We start from the raw sequence: 20,079 nt of genomic DNA, 5'->3' as shown, positions 1-20,079 counted from the left end.
CAGGCAGGACGTAGATTAGCGAAGTCGTTTTATCAGCCCGCATTGGTGTTCATGTAATTGGCACTGTACTAACTGTACTATGTCGATATCGTGATTGGCAGGCTGTCCTGGGGGCTATGCAGGTAGCCAGTCCAGTATTCGCCCGGTTTGTGGGATGCTGAACGAACACCATGGCCCTGTACCCGTCTTGTAACGGACTAAACCAACGGTGTTGTTTGGTTGTCATGTTTGTCGGTAATAGGGGCGGCCTGCAGTAACCACAGCGTCATGAAGCTGTGCTTTTGAATGAATGTTACGACTAAAGATCGATTCAATATTGAGTGCCAAATGGGCATATGAAGATATCTTAATCAAACGATTTCACTACGAGCTATCACAACAAACCTGCTTCAACACAACCCTATACAAGCGTATGCAACCCTTAGCCATGATTTTATACCGATCATTGCCTCGCTCTTGAAGCATGCATTTTCTATTGGTCTGGAGTTTAACATTGTGTCCTATTTCGCTAACTGCATCAATATTCACCTCCCATTTAGAAGTTCCCCAGCACCCGGTATGTTATCCGCTGCCATTCTCGGCCCGTTGCCGTGACCAGCGGCCAGTGACCAGTCCAGTCCAGTGACCAGACCAGACCAGTGACCAGTCACTTCATCGTCTCTCCCTCTGTCGGCCAGCTACGTTCCTCACGGTGTGACCTCGATGGGTTGACCTCGTATCTCTGTCTCTGTCCGTCAGTTACGTGCCTGACGTTTGACCTCGAGGAGCTGACCTTATCATTTGTCCCCTCGGTTCATACACTTGGGGTGACCTCGGTGGGTTGACCTCGCATCTCTCCCTCTGTTCGCCAGTTACGTGCCGCACGGAGTAACCTCGATGCACCTGGAGATCTACGACGAGTGCTCCTTCACCGACGACCAGCTGGTCGCGCAGGCCACCATTCAGGTGAGGACGCCCGCAGTGGAGGTAGACGGCGCTGGGAAACGGCAGGAGAGCCAAAGCGATGGAATATTGGCTCACGTATTTCGATTGAGTTTGATCTACAGGGCAATTTTGTGTGAAATGTTAAGGCTTTGAAGCAATATGCAACGTTCGCATACTTCTTGCGGTACTTATTTGTTCCATCACCACATTATTATTGCCTATGAACAGTTCAAATCGCCAACTTCAATAACAACTATATAACACATCTCACGCTGCAGCAATGCTCATTCAGATCAAACAGCTTTGAAGGGCAGTCGGCTGGGCGCATCAGCCTGGCGTCAAAGCGGTCATCAGCTTTGCCACAACTGGGGCGCTGCGTTCCTATTCTGGTTACCGGTGGGCATAACTCTTCGGCCTTCCGACACAACGGCTCCAATAAATCACCATCGCCCTGGTACTTTGCGTTGTTCGGATTAGGCTCACTGCCGACCCGCGGGAGTATTCTGCGCTGCTCATAACTCGGACTCGCCCCACACGCAGGTCGGCACAAAACCGAACCGGCGCCCGCGCCCGCTTCATTGACGGCGCAATGTCTACCTTGTATGTTGCGTCATCTCAGTACCGCGCGTTTGCCTTCCCTGCCGATCACATCCGCTGTACTCTGACCCCTCATGGCATTACGTCGTTTGGTCCTACTGAACCTGTGTCCTGATTTCTTGATATGCGTAGTTCTAGGTCTGGTGTCTGTGCGTAAACCATGACGCCGCGTTGTGTCGTGCGTAAATACGGTGTTTCGTGTGTCGCTGGTACATCCGGTAGTTGGAGCCGGTCATTGTCCTGGCACGTGGAGGCACGTGGCACGCTATGTGGACTTTGGACGTTAAAGAGTTCCTTCGGTCGCGTAGAGTGGCGTGTACCGGTCTACATAGGGCTTCTCTAACTCTTGGGGAACTTATGGGGGACTGTGGCTGCTTTGGATAGCTCTGCAGTTCAGGGAAGGACTGGCATGGCCGTCTGGGGCCCCTTGTAGACAGGTTGGACGCGTCTGGGCCAGGTGAGCAGACTGTGCCGCTTTGATACGTCGTCCTCACTGGCATCCGAATGAATGAACGGTTTTCTCTGTTGGGTGGCTCATCCCTTCCACCGAGTATTTGACCACTGCTGACACATTGTCACCGTGTATCACGAACGTCACCCTGTGTCATGGCAGTCACAGTACGTCTCTAACGTCAGAGCACATCTCGACCGCCACCGTATGTCGCAACTTTCACCGTATGTACATACGTCACGGCTGCATAGTGCGTAGTGCACAGCTCTTGACAGGTGTTAATCAGCGATCCCGGGCTATCGTGACTGACCAGTGCGGTGTTTCATTGTGAAGGCCTTATCGGGCCTTGGCCCAATCTAACAGTGTCGATGATTCGTATATTATTGATCAGAATACATCCGGTTAGTGTTGCCGCCCTGGTTCAGCACTATTCGTTTGTCATCGTACCTAACGTCATACTCGTATTCATCGCCAATACTGTAGTCTTCCGAATTCTAAGACTTAGATTGAGTCTTTATCCTCTCCGTGTCATATCCGCGTCTTTAGTAAGAGCCTCGAATCAACCTATATAATTAAAAGGAGCTCACCGAAGCGGGAAACTCTGGCCGATCCGTTCCCGGGTCTGAGTCGCCATTGGGTCGTCGGTGTCTCGTTAATGGGTCGCTCCCGCCGTGGGCAGAGAAGGAAGGTCGGCCGATGCTGGAAGGCAGGGGATACCATAGACAGTGACTCCATGGCCGGAAATGGGGGGGGGGGTTGTGCCGTCTCGTTGGGTGGTTGTCCTATCACAGTGTTGTGGTGACTGCTGTGTCGTATCAATGCCCTTTTGACCGTGTCTTGCGCTAGCGTGCTGAGAACTCGCTCTTTGCACACACACACACTCTTGTTAGCAGTGGTGTGAAAGAGATTCGTGTGCGGTCTTCGTCGGCTTTTGGTAGTGTGAGAACGGCTTCGGTTGGTTCAGAGCGGGGCTGCTCTGAAAACCGCAGCACCTGCGTCGCTGCGCTCCTCAAACACAACAGCGTGGCAATGGAAATACTTGCGTGACTTCAGAGCCGCATATGATCGTAAATTTAGCGCAGCTACTGCGTGCTAACTCCGACACCCAGGATTTAATAATATCATATGCGTTAACTGTTCGCCGGATCTTATGTGATGCTCGGAAACATGACCATTGCCTGCGGTGGAAGGTTTATTTCCCTCCTTTAGGCCCTATTGGCTTAATCTAGTTTGTCTTGTCATCGCTAAAACGGCACACACTTGGCCAAACAAACCGATTGATTTCTGTCTGTATTTGTGAGCTGCATCCAGGCAGACGGCGGCAGTGCAATTTCAATGGTTCTTACAGTCACCTGGTGTTGCCTTGCTCGCCTTCATGAGCACTGGTGTAACCAGCCCCCGGCTGAGAACATGCTCATACGGATATCGTACTTATGTGGATAAAAGTGCGACGGTTACGGCGATATTCTGCTTCCTGAGAGCAGAGCAGGAACTGTGGGCGGGGGAGGTGCCCACGGGGATGGGTTACGCGCTGGTCGCATACTGTCCGTGCCAGTGTCGCCTGGTCACTGATGAATGGAGTATAGAGGGCGACGGGACCCGGATAGTGTGGGAACAGCGCAGCACGGTGGTCCCATAGGATCAATGCTGCGTTGGAAGTGGCGAGCACTGGCACTGTTTAATACCAATTCCAATGGTCATATCTTGAGAGTGTCGGGAATTAGGTAAATAATCAATGAATCAAAGCGGTTCGTATTTTACCAGTGTCGTGATATTTAGTTGTGTCTACAGTACAATTCTAGTTGAGTTCTTTGCGCAGTTAAATCACGCAACTGCTGTAAATAATATCGTCTGATTTGTTTATGTGACAAGTGACTGGGCGCCAGCCCGTAGCTCATCTTTGGTCAGCTTTATTGCCCTCTGATGTCGGATCTGACATTTGCCTCTGAAACCCACGATGGCACTGTAATAGATCCTAGATCAATCATGGCATTGTGTAGGAGTGTCCTAAAGTCCGAAACGCGACCAGTGTCATTGTATTCGTTGACATTTCTGTCATCCTCACTCATCATTGCTCAGTGTTGTTCGTGATATTTGGCTAATCAGTTCGTATATTTGACCATGCTGCCTTGATATGATTCGTTATGCACCTTTAGCTCCTTTTGTATTGCCGGTGCACTTTTGATTATATCGCAGTGCTGCGTTTCTAAGCTACCCTTGGCCATGCTAATTTAATTGGTCTTGCATATCTGTAATCTGACCAATCTCTAGTCTTATCACACTTGCTGCCATTACCTTGTTGACGGTCAAACAATTTTAAACAGTTACCGATGATATGTCGCGGATGTGTGTTACCCGTGCCGTGACCCATTCCGTGACCGTGCCGTGCCGCAGATTCCGGACTGCGTCATCACCGGCGGAGAGACCTCAGATGACTGGCACCCGCTCTCGGGCAAACAGGGCGACGGCAAGGAGGGCATGATCAACCTCATCATGAACTACACGGTCAGTCTAACGGGGAGAATCTAACTTGGAGAGATTTTGTTCATCTTGTCAGAATCTTACCTGCCCTGTGTCCCACGTGAGGCAGTCAGATGGGGTTGCTGTTCAGGTTGGAGGACCGCTTATTAGGCTTGTTTTTGGGTCAATTGGTAAGTACTGCAGGTTTTTTAGCTGTTGTCTCTTCCCATGTCAGATCAGCCATGTTCTCTTGCTTTCAAAGCTGAGAGCGGTAGTTTTCTTTGGGACGAACCGCAGGGTTGTTTCGCGGTATCCTAACCCCGAGTTCCTGACGTCGGTCATTTGCTGGGCACTGCGCCGCTTGGCTGACTGGGACGGAGCTGTAAAACGGTGTTCCATTGGCCGGAAAACTGGCCCACCAGCAGACCGGAATACTGCCGTCTTTAGCACAACGCTCCGCCGTGGTTAGGGGGGGGGGGGGGCAGGGGGGACGGGGTTGATGGTCCCCGACCGGTAGCCTTTCTAAATTTATTTTTAATCGCAGTCAGTGCGCAGGGCACGGCACGCCTGCATCGCTTTGCGGTTATGTGGGTAAAGTATGGGCTACTTAGCGCCTAATGTTCGGAGCTAAAAAAGCTGCATATGCTTGTCATTATGTCTAGACTTTGGAAGACAATCGTTTAAGGTACAGGGTCGTTCATTACTTACAAAACGGCTTGGTCAGTTGAACATCATTTTACACATTTTAATGTCATTTTAACTTATTCCTGCTGCTTCATTAGTACGGCGTTTCCCATTTTCATAGTACGGCAGCCGTGACCTATCCCGCGCTGATCGTTTCCTGCCTCCGCTCCCGTGTGAGAACTGGCCGCCGGTAGTGTTCACTCGCGGCCAGCGCGGTGTGAGCGGCCGGCGATCCCAGCTGAGCCGTCCGCCACGCGCCCTCCTACCAAAGTTGGCTAATGGGCCGCCATGGGTGGCAGCAGGCGACGCAGGCGGCCGCAGGTCGACTTTTGGCCGACCAGTTAACTCTTCGGCCAGTTCGGACAGGACTTGGTCGGACGAATTTTCTACTCACCCCTCCCCGGCCTTCATATACCGTGAGTGGAGTGGCCGCCTGGCTGGCCGGTATCAAAACGAAATGCCCCCGGCAGTCTCTGTGGACGTCATAAAATATGGCGGCGGCACGGTCATCCATCTCGGCAGCGCGTCCGTCCGACAGACCAACTCGCCCTGGACGTAGAGGTGGCCCGTTTTTTGTGGGCTCGGCGGCGGCAGGGCGGGCCGAATGGGACGGGTGGCAGCGCGCGAGGGATGGATGCAGACTGGATTAGACTGGTCTTGCCGGCAGGTCGGAAGATGTCAAGGGTATCCCCGGGGAGGGTTCTGGCGTGGGAGAGTGTCGAGTGTCAGTGTGTGTGTGGGGGGGGGGGGAAGCGCTGCCTTGTCGGGGAAAGGGGTGTCGGGTCGTGTTTGGAAAGGGGCGCCGTCATTGGCAGTGAGGCGTGCTGCGGTGCTTGGAGACTTTCTGCCCTTGATGACATTCCTTGGAAAATTACCGGCACCGCGCGTGTCTCTGGTTGTGAGAGGGTTAATATTTATGTACAGGACAGCACCTAGATTTCGAAGTCACTTTTTATATTATCCAGCATAGTGATAAACCGACGTTTAGCTTTGCACTGGTGATGCTTTTCTTTACGACTGCATTGACTACAATCGCGCATTTGTACCAATAAAAGAGCCATATCCAAGCCAGGTTATATCTAAAATGAGGAACACTGCAGCAAGCATCGTTCTCATGCAATGCAGTGCAGAAATCTAAGAGTGCTGAAATAGTCTGCCAACACTAACACCGAAGCCGCCAGAGGTAGTGTTTACGCCGGCAATGGCAATTGATTACAATTGGGGGATGAAGTTGCCTTTGAAGTCTTTGAAATGATTGAAACCACCGATGCCTCTTCAAAAAATCACATCAAACTAGGCCGAAAGAGTAATAGTAAATTTCAAAAGAATTTCGATGAATATCGGTCGAGGATTCGATGTCTTACATCAGCCACAGTGTGTCTCCAGTGGCTCATAATTTCCTCACGGGCCATTTCGTTTATTTCCACTGGCGCAGTCGGGCCGGCCCGGTCGGACAGAAAGTGACACTTGTCGGTTTCTCACGCCGCCCATATCTCTCCCTCCCCTCCCCGCTCTCCCCCGCCGGTCGTCGGTAAGCCAGCCCCCACCCCCCCCCCCCCCCCCCCCGCAGTCATAACATAGACGCTGTCTGTGGCGGCACTGGCCGGGCTCTGGCAGACCTATGGCCCCCGTAGGCGTGGGAGATTCGACAGGGCGCCCCAGCACTGTCAATATGGGGAGTTATGGCCGGCTCACGGGTCCAGATTCTACTGGGGAAGAGTCTGGACTCCCGGGGGGGGGGGGATGACTGTCGTGTATTTTGTCTGAAACTTGAATTATGGAGACTTAGTGTTTGTGACGCAATATCCATGGCTTGTTCAGAATGGTTTCTTAAAATTGATGCGTAAAATGTATCCTGGCCCCCGGGGCACGTTTCTCAGTAGCTTATGCAGGTGTTGAACGGTGTGGCATCCTGTAATCTGGTTATGGTCTCCAGACATGGAACAATGCGCGGTCTTTCATCGTCGTTATAATGGTTCTTCTATCTTTCATTTCGCGAGCGTGGTAGAAACTGTAGCATGTTTGTTCGTTCGGTGAAATGCATTGGAATATTCTTTGGGACTATGGTCCAGCGTATCCTGTGATGTGATGAATTGAAACATCACCCATCTGGTGAATTGTGTTAATGCAATGCCCCTTTTCATTTTATTTACCTCGAAGATGCTCGAAGGCAGGTGTGAACTTTGCCTTATCGCTGTAAAAGGAATATTCATCGGGAGACGGAGCAGATAGATGAACACTCACTTCCACTGGCGGATCCAGGGGGGGCCACCGGGGCCATGGCCCCCCCCAAAAGCCTGAAAGGGGGGGCCAACATATCTTTTGGCCCCCCCCCCAAAAAAAAAAAAACGCTTGAAGAAAAATTAATGTGAGATGGTTGCGTAGTAGATACTTACTAGAATCAGCAGCGTGATTCAATAGCGTAGAGAAAGTCAGGGGTGCGGGAACTACTTTCAGACTGGGGGAGGGGGGGGCACACCATAATAGAGATCAACCTAGGGTCCCCCCAAATCTAGTTTCTCACCGGTTTTAGGCCACTTATTTTTCATCTCTTGGCATTTTCAACACAAAAAAGAAAACATTTGCAAAAAGGGCGGTATTCCGTCTGAAAGTTGTGGTGGCACCGCCCCCCACTGGTGGATTCAGGGAGGGGGCCACCGGCGCCATGGCCCCCCAAAAGCCTGAAAGGGGGGCCAACATATCTTTTGGCCCCCCTCCCAAAACGCTTGAAGAAAAATTAATGTGAGAAGGTTGCGTAGTAGATACCTAAAAGTTAGAATCACCGGCGTGATTCAATAGCGTAGAGAAACTCAGGGGTGCGGGAACTACTTTCAGACTGGGGGGGGGCACACCATAATAGAGATCAACCTAGGGTCTCCCCAAATATAGTTTTCTCACCGGTGGTTTTAGGCCACTTATTTTTCATCCCTTGGCTTTTTTCAACAAAAAAGAAAACATTTGCAAAAAAATGGGGTATTCCGTCTGAAAGTTGTGGGGGCACCGCCCCCACGGCCCCATAGTTGGGGGGTGGGCAAGCTGTCCCCACTGCCCCGGTTCCCGTGCCTATGGAGAAACCACCGGGTTTACTAGCTTCCTTCATAAAGTGTCGTCATGTCTTGTCGTCACCCGAGAAGGTCTTATTGCATACATATCGATTGAACTGTCAAGTTAACAAACTTGCTCTGGCAGCCTGACCTGACATGACCCGGCAATTTTTCATTCACGGAATATGCGCAATAATTTTTTTAGGAACACTCACTGAGTTGGCGTTGAAAAGCTTGTTTTGTTTGGTAATTGTACAAGAAGCATATCAGGGACCTTTTTGTCCCTTCCCGTGAAACGGTAAAAGACTTATTTCGGTCAGAGCTCAGGCCAATCTCTAAGGGGTCAGTCGGGTCACTTATTTCTTAAAAGGGTCCTTACGGCATCCAAGGACCAATTCCGGCTTTTGAGTGCACCACATCAGCATTTGATGCTGCGACAGATGGTGAAATATGAATATATGTTACAGGCCGTATGAAAGTTGTCCGTTTGCAAACGGCCTGGCCCAGTCAGGGCATATGAAACAGCCTGAAAACACCGGCCGTTTGCAAACCATGACCTGAAATATCAGACCGTTTGAAAACGGCCTAGTTAGTTTCGGCCTAGCGGATCCAGGGGGGCCACGGGGTCATGCCCCCAAGCCTGAAAGGGGGCAACATGTATTTTGGCCCCCAAAAACACTTAAGAAATATGAATGTGAGAAAGTAGCGTAGTAGGTAGAAACTACCGTATCATTAAAAATATGTGAGCTTGAGTGTTGGTCTCGTCTTCACCCAAGAAGTTCTTATTGCATACTTTACCTCTCGATCGACGCGTGAAGTTATCGTGTAAGTTATCATGAATCCGATCGCGACGAAACTTTAGCACCCTCATGTTGACAAAGTCTGAAAATTACATGACCCTGACCCAAGTGACCTTTGACCTGTGGCCTATTTCTCGAGACTATCCGTGCGTTCGGAGAGCATGGAATATTCACCGTCCCCTGGAATATTCCCCGTGCCGCGTTCGGAGGCGTATCTCTCTGAACGGCCAATCTCCGGGAATGTTCCGCGCGCATGGAGTATTCCACGGATTCCACGTGGAATGTGCCTCTCCGAACGCACCATATGTTTGGCCATGTTTGAGGCCATGTTTGGCCGGAATCGCGATTCCGCGTATGTCGGCTCACATTATCCGCTCGTTTACAGTCTTTTCGTGGTTTAAAACGCTCAAACATGTGAAATGATGTTGGTCCCAACCATTGTGGTAGGTGTCAATGTCACCTTAGGGTCAAGTCAGGTCATTGACCTTTGATGACCTCGGTGCACTTTTCCGAGTTTAACATGTTTCTAGGATAGTTTCGTTTAGCTGATTTTGAATTTAGCATTTAGCAACCATTTGAACATTTACGAAGTAGTTTTGATGCCTTCGTATCATGTTACGTAGCTGCCAGTGGTAGTCGGACACCTGCTACACGGACACCCATAAGTACTGTTTGACCTGGTTGACCTGACCTGGCCTGCCCCGACATGGCCTAAAGGCATGAAGACATCATCTATGATCCAAACTAACATGAAATTCGTGATCAGCACAAAAAAAATCTATTACAGCCTTACTTTAGGAGGTTCTGACAGGCCCTGATTTTCCCGTCTTTTGGGTCTGTGACCTGACCTGGGCGGTGTTTCACGGCACGCTGCCAGCGCTGTTGGCACTTTGGCTTCCATGGAGACATCAACTAGCCTATACCTACAACACTACCGAAGGTTGACCTTAGCTCGCGGAATGCGCTGGCAGCGGCTGGCAGCGCGACCGTGAAACACCGCCCTGGAAGGTCAACCAATGACCAAGGACCTTAAAATCGGGTAGCATCGGCTTCCTCTCGTCACTGACAGGCAACACACTCGTTTTTTCCGCGAGCTCTAGCTTGATCAGGGGCCGAACGGCAGAGAGGTTCAACCGACACCTCCCAGCCCGCGAAGGCTGCGCCAAGCACCGACCCGGAGCGGTGGTCGACAAAAGCAATTTGAAGCGTTTTCAAAGTAATATTAAGGCACGGGTTGAGTGGACTACCATTTCTCTCTTTATTTTTTTTTTTTAGTTTAAAAAAAATTATCGTTTCAGGGCTGTGACGAAAAATAAGTGGCCTAAATCCGATGAGAAAACAGGATTTGGGGGTGCCCTAGGTTTGGCTCCTTGCACGAGTTGGCCCCCCCCAAAACGCAAGTCTGGATCCGCCAGTGCTCACTTCTAATCGGGCGTTGTAGTTAATAACGGAGCATTATCACCTCTCGGCGCTTTTTCATCTCTGACCGGGGGCTCCCGGTGTTAAAAGTACGGCTACTTATCCTAAGTTGTTAATTAGCTCTCCGACTGACTGGCCGTGTGAGCCTCCACCCGGAAAGTTAGCTCTCGTGTGCATTAATCATGGGTGCGGAACTTTCGTCTGCCCCATTGTCGAGCTCAGAGAAGGGTGGTCGCGGACTGAAAATCATACCTTTTTCTGTTGGAGCGATGTAGTGTGTGCCCAGTTTCTGTGGTGTGTGGGATTTTATGGCTGTTGTGCACTTGCGTCGATGTGATTTGTCCTATTTGTACTACAATGGTATCATTTACTGCTCAATGTCCATAGAAACCAATGTATCCTGTGTCTCTCATTAATTTAGGGCTCTTAGCAGACAACTAAAATTCGTCCAACTGAACATGTTGGGGTGTCGTAAAAAGTCGTGACACTACGAGGGGGTATCGAAAAGTTCTGATCATCACATAGAAAATATAGACCGATTTTGATGATTTTTGGTGGGTATTATATTTGGTTCTTAAGAACAATGCTCCCGCAAAGAGAATCCTGAGAAGTGGTTTTATCTTATGTAGGAGAGACTTAGAAGTAAAAAAGATGAGTATTGGGCCCATTGAGGACCGATCCGTCATTCAACTAATGCATTTGAAACGGTATCACACTGAAAAAATACATCAAGAACATGAAATTAGTTTATGGCGAGGAAAGCCCATCTCATGCACTTACTGAAAATGAGGAAATAATTTTCAACTTGGTTGCATGGCCCTTGCAGGGGAGTCAAGAAGTGAGTGACTACCAGTGACTGACAAGGTGGTGACTGTGAAGGAAGTGGAAGACCTCATCCTTACAGATCGTCGTGTGACCTTTCAGATGATTGTGCAACAGAAATGTATCAATGCTGGCAGTGCCTGAAAATATTATCAGCGAAGAACTACAGACGATAAAGGAGTCAGCCCGCTTAGAAGTTCATGTGTCTACTTTGTTCAAGAGAAAAATGCGTCTTGGCCTTTCGAAATGAAAACTAGGCCTTTTTTAGGAAATTGAAGACCTCTTCGAACATTTGATGACATGTGACGAATGCTGGGTTCTATGTGCATGATCCAGAGACAAAAAGATGATCAAGAAGTTTAAGCATGGCACATCTGTCCTTCTTAAAAGGCGAAGATGCAGAAGCCGATATGGAAGGTCAATGCTATCAGTGTTCTGGATCTGGCGTAGAATAGTCATTACCGACTGTCTTGATGATGGTCGGATAATGATAAGCAAGCACTACTGCACACTTTTGAAGAAGTTGCGAGATGGCCTCAAGCAGAATCGCCGCAAAAAAGCCCAAGAAAGATGTTTTATCCGCACCGACAGCGCCCCCACCCATTCGTCCTGAGCTGCGATTGAAGAAACAACATGATGTGGACATTAAATCCTACCGCATCTAAGAAATTCACCTGACCGGGTATTAACTGACTCTTGATTGTTACGGGAGATGAAGAATCCACAGCATGGCCGGCGATTTTAGGACAGAAATGACGTCATTGATGAGGTGGAGCAGTGATTTACGGGACAGCGCGAAGGTCCTACAATGACCGCCTGAGGCAGCTCAAGAAACGATGCAATAAGTTTACAGTCGTGTGTGGCAGCTTGCAAAGAAGTAATGAACATCATGCAAAGAAAATCAAATTTCTATCACATCTAATTCATGGTGATGATCAGAACTTTTCGATACCCCCTCGTATTTGTCACGCAGCCGTGGGTTGTTTACGGTTTCTGTTTGGGTTTATGTTCGCCTAGAATTATGGATTATGTTGGCGGTTGTGCACCGCGAGGGGATATGTCTGGTCTGGGTGTGGTTTCAAATTCGGCTTAGTGACTTATATGGATTCTGCGATGTGGTATTGTTTCCTGTCGCACCATCCCCTGACCCCTTTGTTTTTTTTTTGTTTTTTTTTTTTTTGTTGGGTTAGGCCTTTCGGTCCAATTAGACCATTTCAGAGCCGGAAGGATGATAGGAATTAGGGGGAGACATTGGTCTGGGCAGGCACCCTAGTGAGTCGCCGGGGCTGAGCCCGTCCAGAGGACAGGCCACCCAGCCCCAAGGCACTCACTGCACCCGGCTACGGGGTGCACTCCCTCGGGAGCAGCGGTGCCGCTCCAAGGGAGCAGCCCGCATGAGATAAATTTACCTGTCCAGCCCGGAAGGGGGTTGCGGCGTGGAGGAGAAGGATTTCAGTATCCTGAGGATAGAAGCACGGAACGGTCCCCTGACCCCAGAGTGTTTTGCTAGTCCCCTGACCCGCCTCCCTCTCTGTTTCTCCGCAGCCGATGTCGGGTGACATGAGCGTGCCGGCGATGCCCGGTCAGATGCCGGTGATGGTGGCACCCCAGCCCTACATCGGCCTCATGCCCACCATCGGCGTACCCGTCTACTCGGCGCCGGCCGTGCCCACGCCCCAGGCGCAGCCGCCGGCCCGGCCGCCGCCCGTCACTCCCGAGGACGTGGCCCAGGTGAGCGATTGTGGCGCCGCTCGGTGGCGCGGGAGAGAACTGAGCAGAGGGAGAGATGTAGGGGGAGCTGGTGAAATGGAATTCGGAAGTCGGGAAATCGCAGATGAGCGGCGTGCCGCAATTTAGGGGATGTGAGAGCAAACGTTTCTTCAATTGGTGTTTATCTGTCGAAACTGCGCCAACAGTATGTCTTAAAATCGCAACAATATTGTATTTCTTTTCTTGATTTTCCGTTTGTAGGGTGTTCGAACAGTACTTAGGATTTCCCTTCTTATCAAAATAATTGTTCAATGGTGTGGCATTCGCTGCACGTTTCCAATTCAGGCTATGCAGAACTATTAAGCAGGCCTTTCGTGGAGCAATCAGGAGACTACTCCACGAACAATGTCACGAACAGAACAGGTGCCATTGCTGGCTGATGTTAACCCATTAACGCCCAGCGGTACCAAAAGGTACCAACGCACATTTTGGCCCGCTGCGTTGAGACCATACGTTTTTTTCGCCACATAGATGCTGTCATTGGATAATCGCCTCCTTTCCGGATATGCTGTTGGATGAAAGTAACGTGCTGATACAAAGAACTTCATGTGAGGTGCAGAAAAGCGAGGAGTGTTTCGAGGCGCCACAGTCATTGGCTGACGTTAGGAGAAAGAAACGTTTGTATTTGCATGTCTGTGAATATTCTTTTGGCCAAAGTGTGTTTACATTAAAGATGAAGAACTCGCAGCTACAGTTAAGCAGAATATCCGATGTTTCGTCATGAATCCTGGCGTCCCTAGTGGAAGAATTCTTGTTGGTACCTTTTGGTACCACTGGGCGTTAAGCTAAGCGTTTTTTCGCAATTTCATGCGTGCGCGTTCTGTGCAGACGCGTAACAATGCTCAACGGAGTGATGCGGACAAATTGCCATTTGGGGCGCCATCCCTCAAGGGGACGCCACCGCCTAAAGACATTGGGTGCGTAAGAGGGGTGCCTGTGAGACCATAGGGGCGCCGATATGCGAAAGAGGGGCACCTATAAAGTTCATAGGGGCGCTTCAATGCAAATGAGGATGTCCATAGGAGCGACTTCGATGCCCATAGGAGCACCTGCATGCGAAAGAGGGGCACCCGTGAAGCCTCTGGAGTGCCTCTGAGGTCCATGAGGCCTATAGTATATGTAGGGGCGCCAACACGCAGAAAGGGCGACGCCATGCAAAAGGGGCGCCCATGAAGGTCAAATTCGAGCTTCCATAAGAAAGCTTGGCCACTGCATCCCTAAGGATGGACGCCCCTGAGGCCTATAGAAAGAGGTGCGCCTGTGAAGCCCTTAGGGGCGCCTCAGTGGGAACGAGGGGCGCCTGTTAGGTCTAAAGAGGCGCCTTTGATGCCTATGAAACCTAAGGGGACGTCTCTATGCTAAAAAGGGGCGCCTGTGTAGGCTGAGAGTCGTTTGTGTAACGTTTCTCAGGGACGGTGTGCCGTTTGCGGCAAACAGAATCGAAAAAGAGTTCGGAGGGGAGTGCCTTCGTCGCCCTCGTCGCTTGAAACTGGTGCATTCATTGCTGATAAGTTATTCACCGCTGACGTGACACATTGATGTTGGATAGGATGTTTGCCCTGTAATCGCTATTATTATTGCGGGTATCCCTGCCATTTGCCAAGCAGAGATGTGGTCAAGGCCCAAATGAATATTGCTTGGGGGAGGGGGAGGGGCATGGTTTTGAGATCGTCTTGTTGTTTAGAAAGGCTGTTGATGTTGTTCAGGAAGATGTGGGTAACGACGTCACATCCCAGTGCAGTTTGTGCGGTAGTATACGAAGGAAATATTGATCCTGATGGTAGTGACAGACGAGTTCCTGCAGACCTGCTGCTTGGTACGTGCACCTGATAATGCTGCGTACGCCGCGACTGATGCAGACACTGGATTAGAGTGGGCTCCGCCATGAATTGGCGCTTGCATTGTACTTATGCGGCTGTCACTAGTACATATAGTCATCTGTGGCAAGGGGCGCGTGGCGCTCTGCCCGGAGACGTACATTGAGAAGCATAACGGCTAGAGCCTAGAAGCATGACGTGTTGACTGCTGCAACGTGTGCCTCAGCGCAACCAGCACTGCACAATCCGGCTGAAGTCCATTTTTGAAGATCTGTCTCGTTGATTGCTGGATTAGATTTGGTAGGTAGGTATAGCGCGTGTCTTTCAGTGCATGAACCGTAAGCACAGACTGTGCTGGATCTTGACTATGGGCTTCATGTTTATTTTCATAATTTTGAAAGAAATTATAAAACAGATTGTAGGGTGGTTGCTGGTAATGGCTTTTAGAAAACCGTTTGTTTTGTCATTTGTATAAAGATATTTGTGCATTTTAGGAAAGTAAACAACTCTACAAGCCTTGAAACCTGGGCTGCAGAATCGGAATCGGGAGTCAGTCGGAGTCGATATCTTTAACTGAAGTCGGAGTCAGAGTCGGAGTCGATTGTGGAAGCCGAAGCCGGAGTTCGAGTCGCCGAAAATCCCGCGACTCTGCAGATATACCAGGGCTGCGGAGATGGAGCAGGAGTTAGAGTCGGTCGGAGTCGACAATCATGCCTGGAGTCGGAGTCAGAGTCGGAGTCGAAATGTAAAAGTCTGAATTGGAGTCAGAGTCTGTCACTGAAAATCCATCAACTCCGCATCCTTGCTTGAAACAGCACAGTTTTTCATTAGACTGACCCACCACCAGGTGAATAATAGCATTGACGTTTATGGCAGTTAGGCATAGCATGCAGTAATGACGTCATAATCTGACAACTTGAAAAAACATAAGCGGCGAGCGTTTCCCATAATGTTGCCGATCAGTATGTCGTCTAATATTCCAATTTTCACGAATGAGCTGCAAAGTCTTCTTGGCAACATATCTTGTATGCTGCTAAAATGCATGTTTTTGAGAAAAAATGATATCACTAACGCCCAGTGGTACCAAAAGGTACCACTTCAAAAAAGGATATTTCTAGAATTCGCACATTTACCAAACTCGCATGGTACCCTTAGGGGACCATTACCTCTAAGTCGGCAAATGGGCATTCGTGTGCGTTCGCTGGGGAATTACGGGCGTTAATGGGTTAAGCTGTTATCCCGTCTCCGTCTCCGTCTGACCGTCTCTCCTTGCGCCCGTCCACAGCTGAAGGAGATGTTCCCGGCCATGGATGACGAGATCATCCGCTCTGTGCTGGAGCAGCGCGGCGGCGATAAGGGCGCCGCCACCACCAGTCTCCTGGAGCTCACCGAGACGTAGTGGGGCGCTGCCGCCGGCCCGGCCACGTCTGTGTGTCTGTCTGTGTGTGGCCGGGGCTGTGAGGTCGGGGTGAGCCGGTCGTCCCATATCGCCCGGTGTTTCCTCTTCAGAGCGGGGCTGAGTGACTGCCGTGGTGAGCTCGATGGGAGTTATTGAGCTCACTGAGGGTGCGATTCAGAGTATGCACATTGCACAGCGGTTTAAGTAACGCCGCTGTACCGCGGTGTATGTCTTACTCGGAGCTTATTGGACGTCCTGACGTTCGTTTGTGTCGAAATCTCCCCGGGCTGCTATGCCTCGATGTGGCTTCTCATGATCCACGCCTTGCTACTCCGCTTTTTAAACCACCTCTGACCTCGCTTGGTCACTAAACTGCGTAGTGCGTAGTGTACTTAATGCGCACCTTTTCTTGCCTTCAATTTCTACCCAAGATACCGCTGATGTTCAGAGTTGTTTGAAGTTTGTTGGCTTGGAATGTGCTGTGGTTTTCTTCTTATTTTGTCATTTCAAACTAGCTGTCCGTTTTACGAATCGGACATGATCGTCACGATTGAACGAAGCGTGCGTCTCTCAAACCACCCCTCTGACGCTGCTCTGGATGCCCGAGTCTCGCTCTTGTAACGCCCAATGACCCGGGCGGACTGCCAGCCGGCCGGCCACTAACCCCAGCCTGTAACTGCACTGTTACCTCCCGCCCCGCACGCCATGCTTTGTGATGGGTTTCTGTAGGGGCCAGACGCCTCAGTGAGTTTATCCCACTGTGAGCCGCGCGTTCTAATTGTTTATTGGTTTGAATCAAAATGGATATGTTATATTCATACATCGAGGAGGCATCTATAGACGCTATTTTTGTATCTGTGATTATCATGGGCGGCTGTTGTGTTCAACGCTCGGCTAACTGCTGTAAATAGTGCTTCAGAGTCGTGTACGTATATTCACAAGTATAATAAATTTGCACGTAAGAGCCATTATTTTTCTGACCTTTGAGGACAAGTGAAGTATTAACAGTTAGATACGTATGCTCAGCTGTATATCGCTCGCTTATATACTTCATACGGACCTCTAGGGCTTCTTTTAAAAACCACGGGACCTCACTTTTCCGCACCAACGCATTTTTACTGGTGATCCGTCCTGCCGACACTCCGACCCGAGGTTCTTGTCCAGCTGCTGCCGACGCGGCAGGACGCTGTTACCTGTTGCCCTCGCCTGTTTCCACCCGGCGACTGGGAACAGGCTATCGTCTGGGCGTGTTCCGGTCGGGTCAGAGCCCGGAGGTCACACCGTCTGACCGCCGGGGTCACCTGTATGACCGCCGGGGTCACGAGACGTCTGCACCGCCCCACCACCCCTCTCACGAACGAGGAATGAAAGCGGGCGCCGAGAGCTGGCCTGACGCCCGGATCGAATGCTTGTTGAGCGGTGTAAATGCTGGGTCAGAGTGGTAGAGCAGGGCATGACGTTGCAACATTGGTAACGCTGATGACCATTTCATGATGCCACGTTTTTGCCACAACATCCACTCGCTGATAAGACAACTGTCATTCAAGGTTTTCGCATCAAATTGCTAATTAGATGTGTCATACGTGACTGAAATGTCAGCCTTCTTGCTACATGTTTGGGTAAATAGACCGACTTTGTGATCTGACCTAGACTTCGACGGTTGACCTTCGCTCAACTGACCTTTGCTTGAACTTGGCACTTAGGTTATGATGATCTTTGTATTTACGACTGGATGAGCTTATGACAACAGATCCCTCAGCAGTCAGCGTAACGTTTCGAAACCACTTACTGCAGCTAGTCTCTTATTTCGGTTATTTGACCTGACCTTGACCCGAACTTCAACTCAAAAATTATTTTAGACCGAAGGAGCATAAACCATCAAGTAATATTTTGATAGCTCCACCATGCACAGGATCTTTCAAACTCTAGCTTCGTGGCGCACCTGCTCATAATCTTGCGTCAGTTCTGGCCCTGTTAGCTCAGACACCTGTTTATTCAGAGTCCACGACCTCCCACCCCTGTCCTCGAAGGAGCCGTGTGTACCGTGAAAGGCACCGCCCCCCCCCCCCCAGCCCCCTCACGTGTGTCCTGTTCTTCAATCATCCTTAGTGCTCATCCACGGGACTAGTGAGCCCACGAACACGACAGTACCGACCGTGATTGGTTTATAATTGCCGGGTCAGTGGGCCGCGACTGGGCACACCTGTCGGTGGGTCGTCTGCCTCAGGCTCAGATCCTGAAGTTAGCCCGTGGGTGAGCCGTGTAGTGACAGCAGTGGTAGGCCTACAATATCGTCATACGGATGAGATTATCGACAATACTAAAAAAATAAAGCTTCAGAGCTCTTAAACTTGACTTCCTTTTCACTTAGAAATGTGTCGTGACACACTTAAGTATTTAGAGACCGCCTTGCTGCTTTAGCCCATTACTGTTTTATTTCGGCGTGTCTCGGTCTGCGCGGCACGCCTTTCCCGTTAGTCTCATTACAGCCGGCTACTGTAATGAGCCCCCACCATGCATCATAGCCACAGGAGAACGATGAAAGTAATGAAGCCTGCTGTTTCACCGGTAACCCGAGAAACCACCCTAACGAGCAGCATGAGCGGTGCGGGCTCCCTCACGTCCGTTCTCTCGGGGGACGGTAATGCACAGACTGTCGGCGCTATGCGTAGTTATCCGTTCAGTTCGTTCACTATTAACCCGCGCCCCGTTGGGCTCTGCCGAGCAACGCGCCCGGTTGGGGGGGGGGCCATTTTGGCCCCCCCCCCCTAAGATCTCGAGAACCACGCAACATAGCGACAAGCGGTAAACGGCGTTGGATAGCCCCAACGGGGAACTACCTTGTGACCCAATTTTATTGACCTAGGTCAAACCGATGACGTCACAGGTCAGGTCAAAGGTCCAATTTTCACCGTTTACAGGCACTTCAAGAAATGCGTTGTAAAATCGAGTAAAATGCATTTCATTGAAAATCATCGATGGGGAAATGTTCTTCAAACACATATTTTGCTATTTGAGGTCACTGATACCAGGTCAGGTCACAGAGGTCAGGTCACGGGGGGATCACAATATGAAAGTGTCGTGTGATACATGTTTTATGGTCCATTTTACATGACAAATGCGATCATATGGGTCAGGCAGCCTTTGGGGCCAGCTTAGATCACGTTTTGGTCAAGGTCAGGTCAAGGTCAGGTCAAAGTCAGGTCAAATTAGGTCAAATTTCAAAGTTAATATTTTTGCATAAAATGGGTATCGAATCGATGCAGCTCGTCACGGGGAGTTCAATGGTGGTCCTTGTTTTGCCGTACGTGGTCTAGAATTGCTAAAAATTGAGTTCAAAAATTTGACGTCATCATTTTTGAACAGTTTTTTCGCTATAACTTGGCCAAAAAACGAGATATCGATCTGAAATTTGGTATGTATATAGAAGAGCGCTGGGACTATCACATATATTCCGGTTTTTTCGAAATTCGGAAAATTTTTGGATTTTTTTAAAGTTTTTCTAAAAAAATCAATTTTTTGAATTTTTTTTTGGTCAAAAACCAAAAATTTTGAAAATCCGAGATAGCAGTTTTTTAGCGCCGCTTTTTGTCTACTAGACCATATAAAGAACTTTGAAATTGATTGATAACTGTAGATTTGGTGAGCGTTTCAAGATTGCATGTTTTTTGCTCATTTTTGCTCGAACATGACCTCAGTTTGACCTCAATAACTCCTGACCTAAGGTGACCTAAGACTTGAAATTTGGTGTGAAGGTGTCAAATTGATGCCCGGGAAGGTACTGAAAATTTGGCGGCGCTGCGCGCCGCCGTTTTCTTGCTATTCAGGAAAAACCACAGGGGGGGGGCCAAAATGCCCCCCCCCCAACGGGGCGAGGGTTAACTAGTGAGCA

General features: G+C 49.8%; 1 protein-coding gene across 1 annotated transcript; it reads left to right on the top strand.

Annotated features, from left to right (window-relative positions):
• Window positions 1–848: 848 nt before the first annotated feature.
• On the top strand, window positions 849–17,151 carry LOC122371995 (toll-interacting protein-like). Its single transcript, XM_043348817.1, has 4 exons — window positions 849–945; window positions 4,367–4,477; window positions 12,747–12,932; window positions 16,074–17,151. The coding sequence occupies exons 1-4, from the start codon at window positions 877–879 to the stop codon at window positions 16,185–16,187; spliced, it is 480 nt and encodes a 159-aa protein (XP_043204752.1). The 5' UTR covers window positions 849–876; the 3' UTR covers window positions 16,188–17,151.
• Window positions 17,152–20,079: the final 2,928 nt, after the last annotated feature.

This window comes from Amphibalanus amphitrite, unplaced genomic scaffold (genome assembly GCF_019059575.1).
Source record: "Amphibalanus amphitrite isolate SeventyFive unplaced genomic scaffold, NRLGWU_Aamphi_draft 001304F_arrow, whole genome shotgun sequence".
NCBI lineage: Eukaryota > Metazoa > Arthropoda > Thecostraca > Balanomorpha > Balanidae > Amphibalanus > Amphibalanus amphitrite.
The sequence above is the reverse complement of the archived record's forward strand: the minus strand, read 5'-3'. Positions and strand labels throughout refer to the sequence as shown.

Bases quoted from the DNA above. Each gene is read 5' to 3' on its own strand.
- LOC122371995 (XM_043348817.1), top strand. From the start codon at position 877: ATGCACCTGGAGATCTACGACGAGTGCTCCTTCACCGACGACCAGCTG. The intron at 946-4,366 runs GTGAGGACGCCC...GCCGTGCCGCAG, and splicing joins TCGCGCAGGCCACCATTCAG to ATTCCGGACTGCGTCATCAC. The intron at 4,478-12,746 runs GTCAGTCTAACG...GTTTCTCCGCAG, and splicing joins ACCTCATCATGAACTACACG to CCGATGTCGGGTGACATGAG.